The sequence below is a fragment of the Gymnoscopelus microlampas genome, assembly GCF_963454915.1.
Source record: "Gymnoscopelus microlampas genome assembly, chromosome: 4".
Classification (NCBI taxonomy): domain Eukaryota; kingdom Metazoa; phylum Chordata; class Actinopteri; order Myctophiformes; family Myctophidae; genus Gymnoscopelus; species Gymnoscopelus microlampas.
In genome coordinates this window covers 9,365,896-9,378,114 of record NC_139941.1, presented here as the reverse complement: position 1 = coordinate 9,378,114, position 12,219 = coordinate 9,365,896, and the positions used below count along the sequence as shown (strand labels likewise).

General features: G+C 43.9%; 2 protein-coding genes across 2 annotated transcripts; both read left to right on the top strand.

Annotated features, from left to right (window-relative positions):
• Positions 1–1,183: 1,183 nt before the first annotated feature.
• Positions 1,184–2,287, top strand: LOC311043567 (ethanolamine kinase 1-like; the record flags this gene model as incomplete). Its single annotated transcript, XM_084054868.1, has 1 exon — positions 1,184–2,287. One exon carries the CDS (start codon positions 1,184–1,186, stop codon positions 2,285–2,287), a length of 1,104 nt encoding a protein of 367 aa, XP_083910994.1.
• A 2,733-nt stretch (positions 2,288–5,020) lies between these two features.
• On the top strand, positions 5,021–5,863 carry LOC311043919 (CD5 antigen-like; the record flags this gene model as incomplete). The annotated part of the gene is made up of 3 exons (XM_084055343.1): positions 5,021–5,138; positions 5,236–5,547; positions 5,715–5,863. The coding sequence occupies 3 exons, from the start codon at positions 5,021–5,023 to the stop codon at positions 5,726–5,728; spliced, it is 444 nt and encodes a 147-aa protein (XP_083911469.1). The 3' UTR covers positions 5,729–5,863.
• Between the last annotated feature and the right edge of the window lie 6,356 nt (positions 5,864–12,219).

Sequence of the window (12,219 nt, the reverse complement as noted above, 5' to 3'; positions counted from 1 at the left end):
AACCACTAGTTTCAACAAGATTAGGTTTAGGAAACAAGCCCAAATAACTAAGCAACTACACTTAAGAAACAAGCCCCAAAAAAAACGCAACCCAACCATAGACCGAACCCAACACAGAAAAACAAGCCAAAAGTTGCTTATAATAAGCAAACATGGCAACACTGCTTCTTGTTTATCCTTCTTCTTCTGTGTTTCTGGTGGTAGAATGAAAACGCCATGCTGCCCCCCTATTGTTGGTGTTATATTGTGCCAGCAGGCAGTGATGGAAGAAGTACTCATATTTTGGACTTGAGTAAAACAAAGTAACAATTCCACTGTGTAAAAAAATACCTTGTTACAAGTAAAATTTGCATTCAATATCATACTTAGCCTAAGTGAAGTCAAAGGACAAAAGTATTTAGCATCAAAATATACTTAAAGTAGCAAAAGTAAAAGTAGCCTACTCATTATGCAGAATGCTCATTTCAGAATCATATCAAGTTATTTGACTGTAACTATTGATCATTGACCAATTATGTCTTATTATGTCTTATTTCATATTCTAAACAGAAAATATGAAAATAGCCTATCTACAAGCTCACAATGCATCGCAATGCGATGCATTGTGCGGCTATTTTAAAAAGTAACTAACTAAGTAATGCAAAGTAACTGGTAACTAAAGCTGTCAAATAAATATAATGTAATAAATAGTACAACATTTGCTCCTGAGATGGAGTGGAGTAGAAGTATAAAGTAGCCTATCAAGAAATGGAAATAAGTAAAAGTGCCTTGAAATTGTAGTCAAGTACATTACTTGAGTAAATGTGCTTAGTTACTGCCGTATGGTGACGTCACAGGGATATAGTGATGACGTGAGCAACGAGGCAGGTCAGCTTAAAATCTGACTGCTCATAACGCGATTATATTTAATCACAGGCACCTGCAATGAGTGGCTATTCTCTTGAGCCGCATATCACGTAGTCCTCTGATAGTACCCAATAGTGATTCCTTGAATGCGAAGTTCTTAATTCCATATTTGGATCCCCATTAGCTTCCACAAAGTGGTCGCTTGTCTTCCTGGGGTCCAGCATTCTATGCCCGCCTGTTTCCCAGTTAACTTGCTACAGTAGATAGTTTTTACAGTTTAGAAACATCCATTGAAATATTATTAAAAGAATAAAGAAAATCAACAAACTACTGGACGATGGAGACGCAAATACACGTGCCCGTCGGGTCGCAGGTAATTCGCAAATTCTCCATTTATGTGGATGAACACGACATGATGGACGGGGTGATGAAGCTAATGAAAGAGCTGCGGCCGGGGTGGGACCCAAACCGCGTGAAGACCAAGCTCTTCACCGACGGCACGACCAACAAGCTGCTGGGCTGCTACGCCGAGGACAGTCCGGACGACGTGGTTCTGGTGCGCGTGTACGGGAACAAGACGGAGCTGTTCGTGGACCGCGACAACGAGCTCACAAGCTTCCAGGTGTTGCACGCCAACGGCTGCGCCCCCCGCCTGTACTGCACCTTCAGGAACGGCTTTTGCTACGAGTACATGGCGGGCGACGCCCTGGGGCCACAGGACGTCCGGGACCCCGCCCTGTTTGGACTGATCGCCGGAGAGATGGCCCGTGTCCACGTCATCTGCGCGCACAACAACGGCTGCGTCCCCGAGGCCAACCTGTGGATCAAGATGAGTAAATACTTCTCCCTGGTGACCACAGAGCTCACCGAGCGGGCGGCCTCCTCCGGCGGCGGCGGCGGCACCGGGGCCTGGCGGGAGGTGCCCAGCAAGGCGGAGCTGGAAAAGGAGATAGCGTGGCTGAAGGAGCACCTGTCGACGCTGGGCTCCCCCGTGGTGCTGTGCCACAACGACCTCCTCTGCAAGAACATTGTGCACAACGGCGAGGAGGGCCGCGTCCGCTTCATAGACTACGAGTACTCCGGCTACAACTACCAGGCGTTCGACATCGGCAACCACTTCAACGAGTTCGCCGGCATGAGCGACTTTGACTACGGGCTGTACCCGAGCCGCGAGTTGCAGATGGAGTGGCTGCGGGTGTACCTGCGGGCCTACAATCTGTTCACCAAAGAAAACGACGAGGTCACCCCCCGGGAGCTGGAGACCCTCTACGTACAGGTCAACAAGTTTGCCCTGGCCTCGCACTGCTTCTGGGGCATCTGGGCGCTCATCCAGTCCAAGTACTCGGCCATTGACTTTGACTTTCTGGGGTACGCGGTGCTCCGTTTTAACCAGTACTTCAAGACCAAGCCTGCGGCGATGGCCCTGCAGATGCCAGAGTGAGAATGACCTCACCTGCATCTGACCGACCACAACAAGATGCGCTTAATAGGTCTTAAGAGGTTAAGATAGGTCTTGAACCCCAGCATATCCCCCATCAAAATTAGCAGATCTACAAGCACACAACGAGTCGCAATAAGACACGTTGTGAGCTTGTAGATCGGCTATTTTTTAGCAGATTTGGTGTAGAGGGAAAAAGAGTTGACTAAGTAAGTAGCCTGTAGAGGGTTCAGTGAGTGGTTTTAATTACGGGGTGCTCTTTAGGGCAGTGGTTCTCAAAGTGGGGTCTGGGGACCCCCCAGGGGTCCTTGGGAGGGTTTTAAAGGGGGTCCCTAGTGAAATGAGAAGCAGTTCAATTTCACTATTATTTACGCCACCGGCTAGACGTTAGCCCAATGAGTGAATGTATACGAATGGCTATTCAGATGTTAACTCTCTCCACTGTTATCTCCCCACTTACACCTACAGCATAGACCAGCGATTCCCAACCTGTGGGTGGAGGCCCACTGGTGGGCCATGAGGGTATTGTAAGTGGGCCCCCGAAATAATTGGCAGATTTTTATAATAAAAATAATAATTATTATAATAAGATTGCGTTCAAACAAATGACATGGTCTTTTTTTCTTTAATCCATTCAGACCGGGAACGCATGCTGTGTGTCATTTTTACATTTCTTTGGCTATTCAAAAATAGCAGATCTACAAGCTCATAGCACGGCACCAAGTGCCTGTACCCATGAGCTGCAAAATTTCCAAAATTTCCCGAAAATACAAAAAAAGTAGCAAAAATAGAAGATCTACAAGCTCACAACACTCACACAGCTTTTTAAAAAAAAGGCTTTTTGCAATCGGAGGGCCACACGCAGCCAGAGGCTATGGCTATTTCCCTGCAATCAGTCTGTCTGTGTAAATATAATATTGTGTGTGTTATTTATTTTCATACAGTATGTACTTATAAACTGTGCCTCTCTCTCTCTCTCTCTCTCTCTCTCTCTCTCTCTCTCTCTCTCTCTCTCTCTCTCTCTGTGAGGTTGGCGCATGGGAGCAGTTTGTGTTCAGGCAGGGTGGAGGTGAAGTCCAGTCAGTCGTGGGACTCGGTGTGTGAAGGTGACTTTGGCCAGCAGGATGCAGAGGTGCTATGTAGGGAGCTTGGCTGTGGGGCTCCTTCAGCCCTCCAGGTGGCGCTCTATGGAGAAACGACGGCACCGGTGTCGAACCAAAGAGTTCCAGTGTAAAGGCAGTGAATCGGTTCTCCAGGACTGTGGAACCTCAGACTCAACTAGAAACACCTGCTCACCTGACAAGACTGTTGGACTCACCTGCTCAGGTAAAAGACACACTTAAGGTTTGAAATATTACGGTTTACTGCTTATTCCTGTGGTTCTCAAACTTTCTGCTTGTAGATCTGCTATTTTCAAATAGCCAATATATAGGGTTAACCAGCCACTGTACTGGCAGACTGGAGATCAAACACCAGGGAGAGTGGAGACCGGTGAATGATTACGGCTGTGAATCGTCATCTGTAGTGTGTAGACAGCTGAACTGTGGCTCTGCTATTTCAACCAAAAGGACGTACGGTCCTACAGAACGACCGGTATGGTGGATCAGATCTTCCTGTGAAGGATCGGAGGCTTCATTGAGGGAGTGTGGAATAAATAGGTCCAGCAATGAGGAAGACAAAGTGGAGGTAGTCTGTTCAGGTAACACAAACAATTACTTCCAACGATGGTGATGATGATGAATTTAATTTCCTGCACTTATAAACTCTCTCCCTCTCTGATTTTAACTGCCTGTCGTCTGCTATAGTTCTTATATTATATACAATCAGTCAGTGTATAGAAACCAAGGGGCAAGGCTTGGATATTTACGATGAGGCCAACACGGAAGCTTATGAATGGCCAGAGTGAGGCACTGTTTTACCCTGCGCCGACCTGCAGTGTCAGAAATAATTTATTTTAACGCAAGTGAATGGGTTTTTGACAAACTTTAGACTAGATTTTCTTACCATAATAAAAATTGTCATAAATTCTATATGCTTCCAGTCGCTAGTTTAAAGTCTCCTTTCAATCACCATGATATGCGTTTTGCTAAATTATGGTCCCATTTATTCTAAAATTGACGATAAAGTAGGCTATGCTCCAGGAGGGGCGGGATGATTTGATTGACAACCTACACAACCAATAGCATTCATTCCCCGCCCTACTCTTGATTGACAAGCTACCCAACCAATAGCATTTTTGGGGGTTGTTTTCCGGTTCGCTGGTCACGTGTCTGGTCTCAACCAATAGCGTTTGAGTTCCGGCGTGGCCAACTGTATATATTAACGATGGAGGAATGCACGTTTCTGAACTATCGGCTTCATTTTCGTTCTGTAGAAAGCAGGGGAGTGGCTTTGTCCATTCTTTTTTACAGTCTATGATAGAAACATATAGTGTTATTTATTTTCTTACAGTATGTGCTTATAAACTTGTACTCTTCCTCTTTGTCTCTCTCTCTCTGTCTCCTCTCTTTCTCTCCCTCCCTCTCTCTCTCTCTCTTTCTTTATGTCTGTCTCTCTCTCTCTCTGAATGGGACTAGTTTGTGTTCAGGCAGAGTGGAGGTGAAGTCTAGTCAGCCGTGGGTCTCAGTGTGTGAAGGTGACTTAAACCAACAGGATGCAGAAGTGGTCTGTAGGGAACTTGGCTGTGGGGCTCCTTCGGCCCTCCAGGGGGCGCTCTATGGAGAAGCGAAGGCACCAATGTCAACCAAAGAGTTCCAGTGTAAAGGCAGTGAGTCTGTTCTCCGGGACTGTGGAAGTTCCGACTCAACTAGAAAAACCTGCTCACCTGACAATGCTGTTGGACTCACCTGCTCAGGTAAAAGACACACTTTAGGTTTGGATAATTGGATTATTATTTTATAACAACGTAATATTACATTTCATTGCTTGCTTGCTCACTCACCTCTGTACAGAGCCTGCTGATGTCAGGTTGGTGGGAGGAGCCAGTCACTGTGCAGGTAAACTGGAGATGAAACACCAGGGAGAGTGGAGACCAGTGGATGGATGGCTGCAATCTGAACTGTACCTAAGGTCCTCATCTGTGGTGTGTAGACAGCTGGGCTGTGGCTCTGCTGTTTCCACAAAGAGGAGTGAGTGGAAGGCGTCATCTGAAGTACCTGTATGGTGGTTCCCACCGGCCTGCCGTGGGTTCGAGCCGGCACTGAGAGAGTGTGGACTGAAGAAGCCTGATAACTCCACTTACACACTGGAGCTGATTTGTTCAGGTAACAAAAACAATGATAGTGATCTTTAGACTATTATTTAACAATTGAATCAATCAGCAATCAATCAGTCAATCAATCAATGTCTATACAATGTTTGCTTGCGCTCCAGACTTAAGTTCGGAGACTGAAATTAAGACTAATTTCAGTAATCTCTTTTTGAACACCAGGCGTCACAAGTTAACAGTTGCCCCCTGCATAAACGGGGTTTCTGAGGGCCAGCAGCAGGGGCTGCATGTGTTTGAGGGTTCAAGCTTCACCATCACCTGCTCCATCCAGCCACTGTACCCAGGAGGCTCCTCCCACCTTTGCCAGATCCCATCACACCCAGCCAGCTGTCAATCACTCTGCCAGTGTCCTGTTTCCTGCAGCAGACCACACCCACCAAGGGAACTACAACTGTGTTTATCACATCGATGTACTTGATCTTAACGTCTCCACCGAGAGCAAGCTCCTCTCCCCCACTGTCTAGTCTCACAACACGTTGCATCAGGACGCGTTGTGAGCTTATAGTGTATTGTGAGCTTATAGATCTGCTATTTTTGCTAGTTTTGTGTGACACTATAGTATGGCAAAGTAGGGCATTAATGTACGAAAAAACATAAAAAGTATTTGTGATGCTCAGAATGACCTGATAATAAGAGTTAGGACTACAGTATACTGTATGCTCCGTCCATATATCAAGCATTTATATGCAGAGAAGGACTATCTGTGCATGAGTTAGGTCATGTTACCCAGGGTACCATTTGTGGACTGGGTTTTTTCTCAATCACTAGGCCTTATAGTTCTTCATATTACAAAACAGGGATGCCGGGGTTAATGTGGTTAGCATACATTTTTAATTAAATTGTTAAACCGGCCATAAGAAATGTAGGACCAGTGGGGGATATCAAAAGCAGAGGCATGGATTTATTCCCCCACCAATGTCCACCAATGGACATCATGGTATGAGCCATGAGTGTTATTGTTTTTTGTTCACTCTTTCACTGGGACATTGAATGATGATGAAGATTAAAAAGGCCATTGAACGGCATGATGCTTTATTAGATCAGCCATATAAATTATAACATTAAACTTGATAAATAACATCCCATAGTTTCATGTTGACAAGTATACAGAAGAACACAGGTTGTGGTACAGTACACAGCATTACAGTAGAGTTTTCGGAAAACCTCCTTTGTGAAGTGCACTAATTTGCCCACAAGGTGTCTCTCTTTTACAGAATGAAGCTTCTCTAAAGCACAGAGATCCGGTTGTTTATAATAAATTGACCAGTTTTACAATGAGTTTCTAGAGTTTTCTCTGATGCGTCAATGACACAAACATCTAATGTTCCAAAGTGAACTGATTGCAATAACATTATCGTTTTTCTTTAACAAATGATTCGATAATAGTAAAATACAGTGTCTATAGCCAGCAGGCCATCAGTCTAAATCAGTGGTTCTCAAACCTTTTGGGACCCCCGGTTTTGTTATGCATTAGGCCACGGACCCCCATAACTCAGGGTGTACGAATAGAACCAAATGGACCAGTTAAGATCTATTTGGTTCCATTTGTACACTCTTGGAGGAGTTAGAGAACTGTAAGGGTCCATTTGGTTTCCTAGCTATCAATCATTTAGCTGAGGACCCCCTGGAACACCACCCTCAAGGACCCTTGGGAGTCCCCAGACCCCACATTGAGAACCATTGGTCTAAATGAACCACAGAGATAGTAGTAAACAGTTATATTATAGTATGTCATCCATAACATCTCACTGGTAACATGGACAACATTCTACAGATAAACTACTAGATAATCATTGGTTACTGAGGCCTTGTTCAGACTGCCATCTATCAACAAGTTTGTGTCCGGGTAGCTCAGTCGGTAGAGCACCGGCCATTGAACTGCAAGGTTCTGGGTTTGTCGATCCCAGGCACCACCAGCTCAGTGCATGAGTAGCTCAACTTGGGTAACTAAGTTCTGCCGTAAATACTGGGAGCTACTGGTAAGTGTTGTTTTAAGTACTGGGAGTTGATGGTAGGTGCTGCTATAAGTACTGTGAGCTGATGTTAAGTGTTTCTGTAAGGACTGGTATAGTAGGTGTTGTTGTAAGTAGTGGGTGCTGATGGTAGGTGTTGCTCTAAGGACTGGGAGCTGATGGTAGGTCTTGCTCTAAGGACTGGGAGCTCATGGTAGGTGTTGCGTTGCACCTCAGCAATCAATCTCCCACGGGTCTAGCGTGATGAAAAGGGGATAGATACCCTCGTTCTTGGCCGATATAGACAATTAGCCACTCCAATATATCTATCTACTTACTTAGACAGCCATACCGGCCGACAGTGTCAACACACTGTAGCCTCAATAACCCAGAATGAACTATCTATTTGTTTGACCGGTCTGTTTTCACCGAACAGATTAAGTCCTGTAAACAACCAACTGCAAAGTCAGACAGTCAGGCAGATAGAAAGAACTCTGCTTCCATTTACGCAAATGAAGTAGAGATTAAATTGAAATATATAAAATGATGTCATTAGAATGTGAACAAGTTCATATACACCGCCAACTGAATCCAGGCAGAAACCGCTCGTATAACATATAGATATTAATTATCCTATACAAATATTGTACATAAAAAATGTGATTAATATGGATGGAGAGAAGAGAGCGGACACCACCAAGGTCCGAGGTTTGATCCACATAATATCCTAGTCACTCACGGGTCTGTCCCACATCCAATGAGTGAACAGGATGTTGTTCAGCGGTTCAGCATCCTGTTCCCTCATTGGATAAGTGACAGACCAGGTGCATGGTTCAGCAGTTAACCAACAGTTATCCTCTCAGAGTTACAGACCCGTAAGTGTCCATTCTGGACCCCTGGTGGTCCCTGGACCCAGGGTTGAGAACCAGTTACCAAGGGAACAGATAGTTAACAAACATGCTGAAAGAAAATGCATCTTCAATCATTATGAAAACACACTGGTGGTAACCATAGCAACTCCTGATCACACATGGGGAGGTGATGATGCAACTGATCAACAAAGCAAAAGGGAGGGCGAGAGAGAGAGAGAGAGAGAGAGAGAGAGAGAGAGAGAGAGAGAGAGAGAGAGAGAGAGAGAGAGATATGCATAAACGGGCAGTACTCTTATTTCAGAAACATTGTGTAAACATAAAAACCTGGCTCATGTGTTCCAGGGATTGATAGAGTTCTGGTTAACTGGGCTAGATTTCTGCCGGACAAACGCGGGTATTTGCCACAGCCCTTACCCTGATTCCTTATGGGGATTTAAGTGTGTATATTTAATGCTCTACTCCCACCACTCCTTAACCCACACACATCCATCATACAGGGTTTCAGCAGAACCAGCCGGAAGCACAGATACAGTACAAAGTCCTTGTGGGCGATATTCACACATTCAGCCTGTTGTGTTCAATACAGCAGTGGTCCCCTGCTTGGTATGCTAGGCCAGTGATTCTCAAACGTTTTCATTTCAAGGACCCCCAGTTTACTATGTATGCACTAGTCCACGGACCCCCATAACTCTGAGAACAAAATGTGTACAAATGGAACCAAATGGACCCCGTAAGGGGTTTGCCTGGAACCGCCTCAAGTACCCCCGGGGGTCCCTGGGAATTATTTTCTTTTTTCTGTTTCATACATTTTGTTTTTAATTCTAACTTCAAAAGACTTTCAAAAATGGTGTTGTGGGCTTTTTTTCACTAGTTTGGGTCCCGGAGAAACATAAAATGTCTCTTTTGGGTCTCAAGCTAAAACAAGTTTGGAGCCACAGTCGGACTCTGAGAGTGTACAAACTTTTGTGTTCAAGTGGTTCCATTTGTAAACTCTCAGAGTTAAAGACCCGCAATTTGGCTCCTAACTATCAATCAATTTAGCTGGGGACCCCACTTTGAGAGCCACTGCAATGAAACAATGCTGATATAAATCTAAGCAGGCAGCGATCGCACTGAGGTTTGACACAGAAATGGCTTCTCGTCAACTGAGTGCAGGGTAGGCAGAAAACAGCCGACACAGACCAGGGCAAATGCAATAACTTAATGATTTCAACTGGCAAAAAGCCACTTTGGACCGAGAACAAAATGCACGTTTTTAAAAGACACGGTTAAGTCTGATTTGAAAGCCTCACTGGCATCATTCGGATCCATCATGGTTCACATCCATCATTCATATTCATCGTTCATATACAATATTGATGCTCCTTTGTACATACATTTTATGACTCTTAATCCACACGTCTTTAAATTAGCTATATATTATGCACTCTATATGTCTCCCCTCTTTCTATTGTATGCTCTAATTCTTTTACTTCTTTAACACTGACAAGCCTGCACTAATAAGAATTTCACCCACTTTGCTTATAAATATGACGTGACAATAAAGATTTGATTCTGATTCCGATCGTTCAGATCGTCATGGTCACAGGAGTGCTTCATACACGGCGAGACTCAGGGCAGATGGCGGCCAACTCAAGAGCCTGGGTCTGCCTGACGTTACTTCCAGTTAAGTTTTTTTTGTTGCCACTGTCGCAAAAAATCTTGGCACTATAATAAAGTTGAATTGAATTGAATTGAATAGATAGGCTGCGATATGCCCAGCAGCCATGTTGGAAAGTGGTCTGAGGGACCACTAAGCCATAATTAGCATATTGGTAAGACCTGTGAAGGAAGTAAGGAAGAGGCTCAATTTCTTTCCAATATGGCTACTGTGCATAAAGCCTATTGAACTGAAACTTCAGACCCATCAGTTTCCCATGTTGCCTTGCGGTTGGTGGGCAGTGCAGGCAGGAGTGCCGTCATTCTCTGGTGTGTAGTTTGTTTGACTTTACGTTGGTCTGTTGGCTCACTGAAAGAAAACTACAAGCCAAATGGCCGCCAAGTGGAGTCAACGCAAGCACTGCGCTTTGATTGGTTGGCGCCTGGCAAAAGTTCGCCATTGTTGAACCTGACGCTTCACACCCGTCAAGACTCCACGCGCTTCAAAGCCGCCAATGCACCACCACTAGGACGCTCCCATATAGTGGAAGTGAATTGGGAAGCACATGCTATGACGCACATGTGTGACCATGTCTTTAGATTTCAGAAGTCTCTGGGCCCACCTACTAATACAGTTTAATCTAATTTTCTACATGAAAAGAAGAAATCTATAAGCTTGTAGATCAGCTATTAGTGAAAAATTGGGAAACAATTTTAAACTTTTTGAAACTCTTTATATATATAATATATTTACGTTATTTTAGCTTGCACAGCTAGGCAACATTAATAAAATGATTATTATGTTGTGTGCTTTGCTGAACTGCAAACGCATTTGCAGTTCTTTTTAGGCTACTTCTAAAGTGGTTCAAACCCCACTATACTAAATTGTATTCACTTCACTTCTCTCTCACTTACAGTATCTTATAGTTTTACACACATCATTTTAAATGTCTGACACATTATATTGTTAACCTACCAGTAGTCATGAATATACTCTCTGTAGCATATGCCTGTCACAATTATTACAGTATCGCTTCCATCGTTTTCATTCATCTGCATAATTTAATCTGTTGAAAAATAGCTAATAGCTAATCTAAAAGGTCACAACTGTGATCTTTTAGATCGGGTATTTACGTAGTTTTTGAAAGAAGTTTACATTATTAAATATGGCCTATTTGATTATTAGTACTGGTCATTGTCAGTCATTTCTCTGTATAGTTTGTCATATCTGCCCTGTGCAATTGCTTTGTTTACAAAGCCTAAATGGCAAACAAAAATGTCATTTTTATTTATATGTTCGACGCCAAAAACGCGAATAAAGTGTTAATCGCAGTTATATGTACGTCAATTAATCCTCAACTAAAATGTCATGATCGCGACAACCCAACCTCTTCACCAATCAACAGCCAAACACTTTCCTGACTTTCTTTTCCTCAAGTGGTGGAGACAAAGAGTAGTACATCCCCAGACGTATGTCCATGACGTTGCCTAATGTACTTAACTCATTGCAAAACCTTGGGCTATTATTTATATAATTTAGCAGCAAATACCGTATCATTTGTCCGCTGACTCGGCCGGTTATCCAGTGCTACATGGTTGAAAGATCCGTGGTTGCAGCCAGACAGCCGGGGCCAAGTCTCACTCTTTAACCAGATTTCTCACAGTAACATGGTTTTTGTGTGCATGTAAATGTATTGAGAGAGAGAAAGAGAGAGAGGAGAGAGAGAGAGAGAGAGAGAGAGAGAGAGAGAGAGAGAGAGAGAGAGAGAGAGAGAGAGTTTCCTCACGTGGTAGATTTCAGTTCTCTGAATAGGTTTAGATTACGGTACTTTTCCCCTGTTTGACGAGACATTTAAGACTCTTTTCAACTAAAAGAACCGAAGTGAACCGCGCCGTGCCACGTTAACGTATTTCACAGGTTCTGGATTTGTTTCCATATGATACGGCTCGGGTTCTCATAAGGTTCTCAGAACCTAACGTACTGGGCCCTGCTCGAGAGCGGTACTGACCCCTCAGCACTGAGAACTTATACTTTCAAAACAATTCTAAAAATGTTTATTCCTCCCTCCATAAACCACTTAAATCCCAGCATCTGTATTCTGGGGAAACCCTCGCTGAAAATAGCAAATCAACCAGCTCACAACGAGTTGTGAGCTTGTCGATCGGCTATTTTCATCTATTATATTTAATGTGGAGTGAAAACAG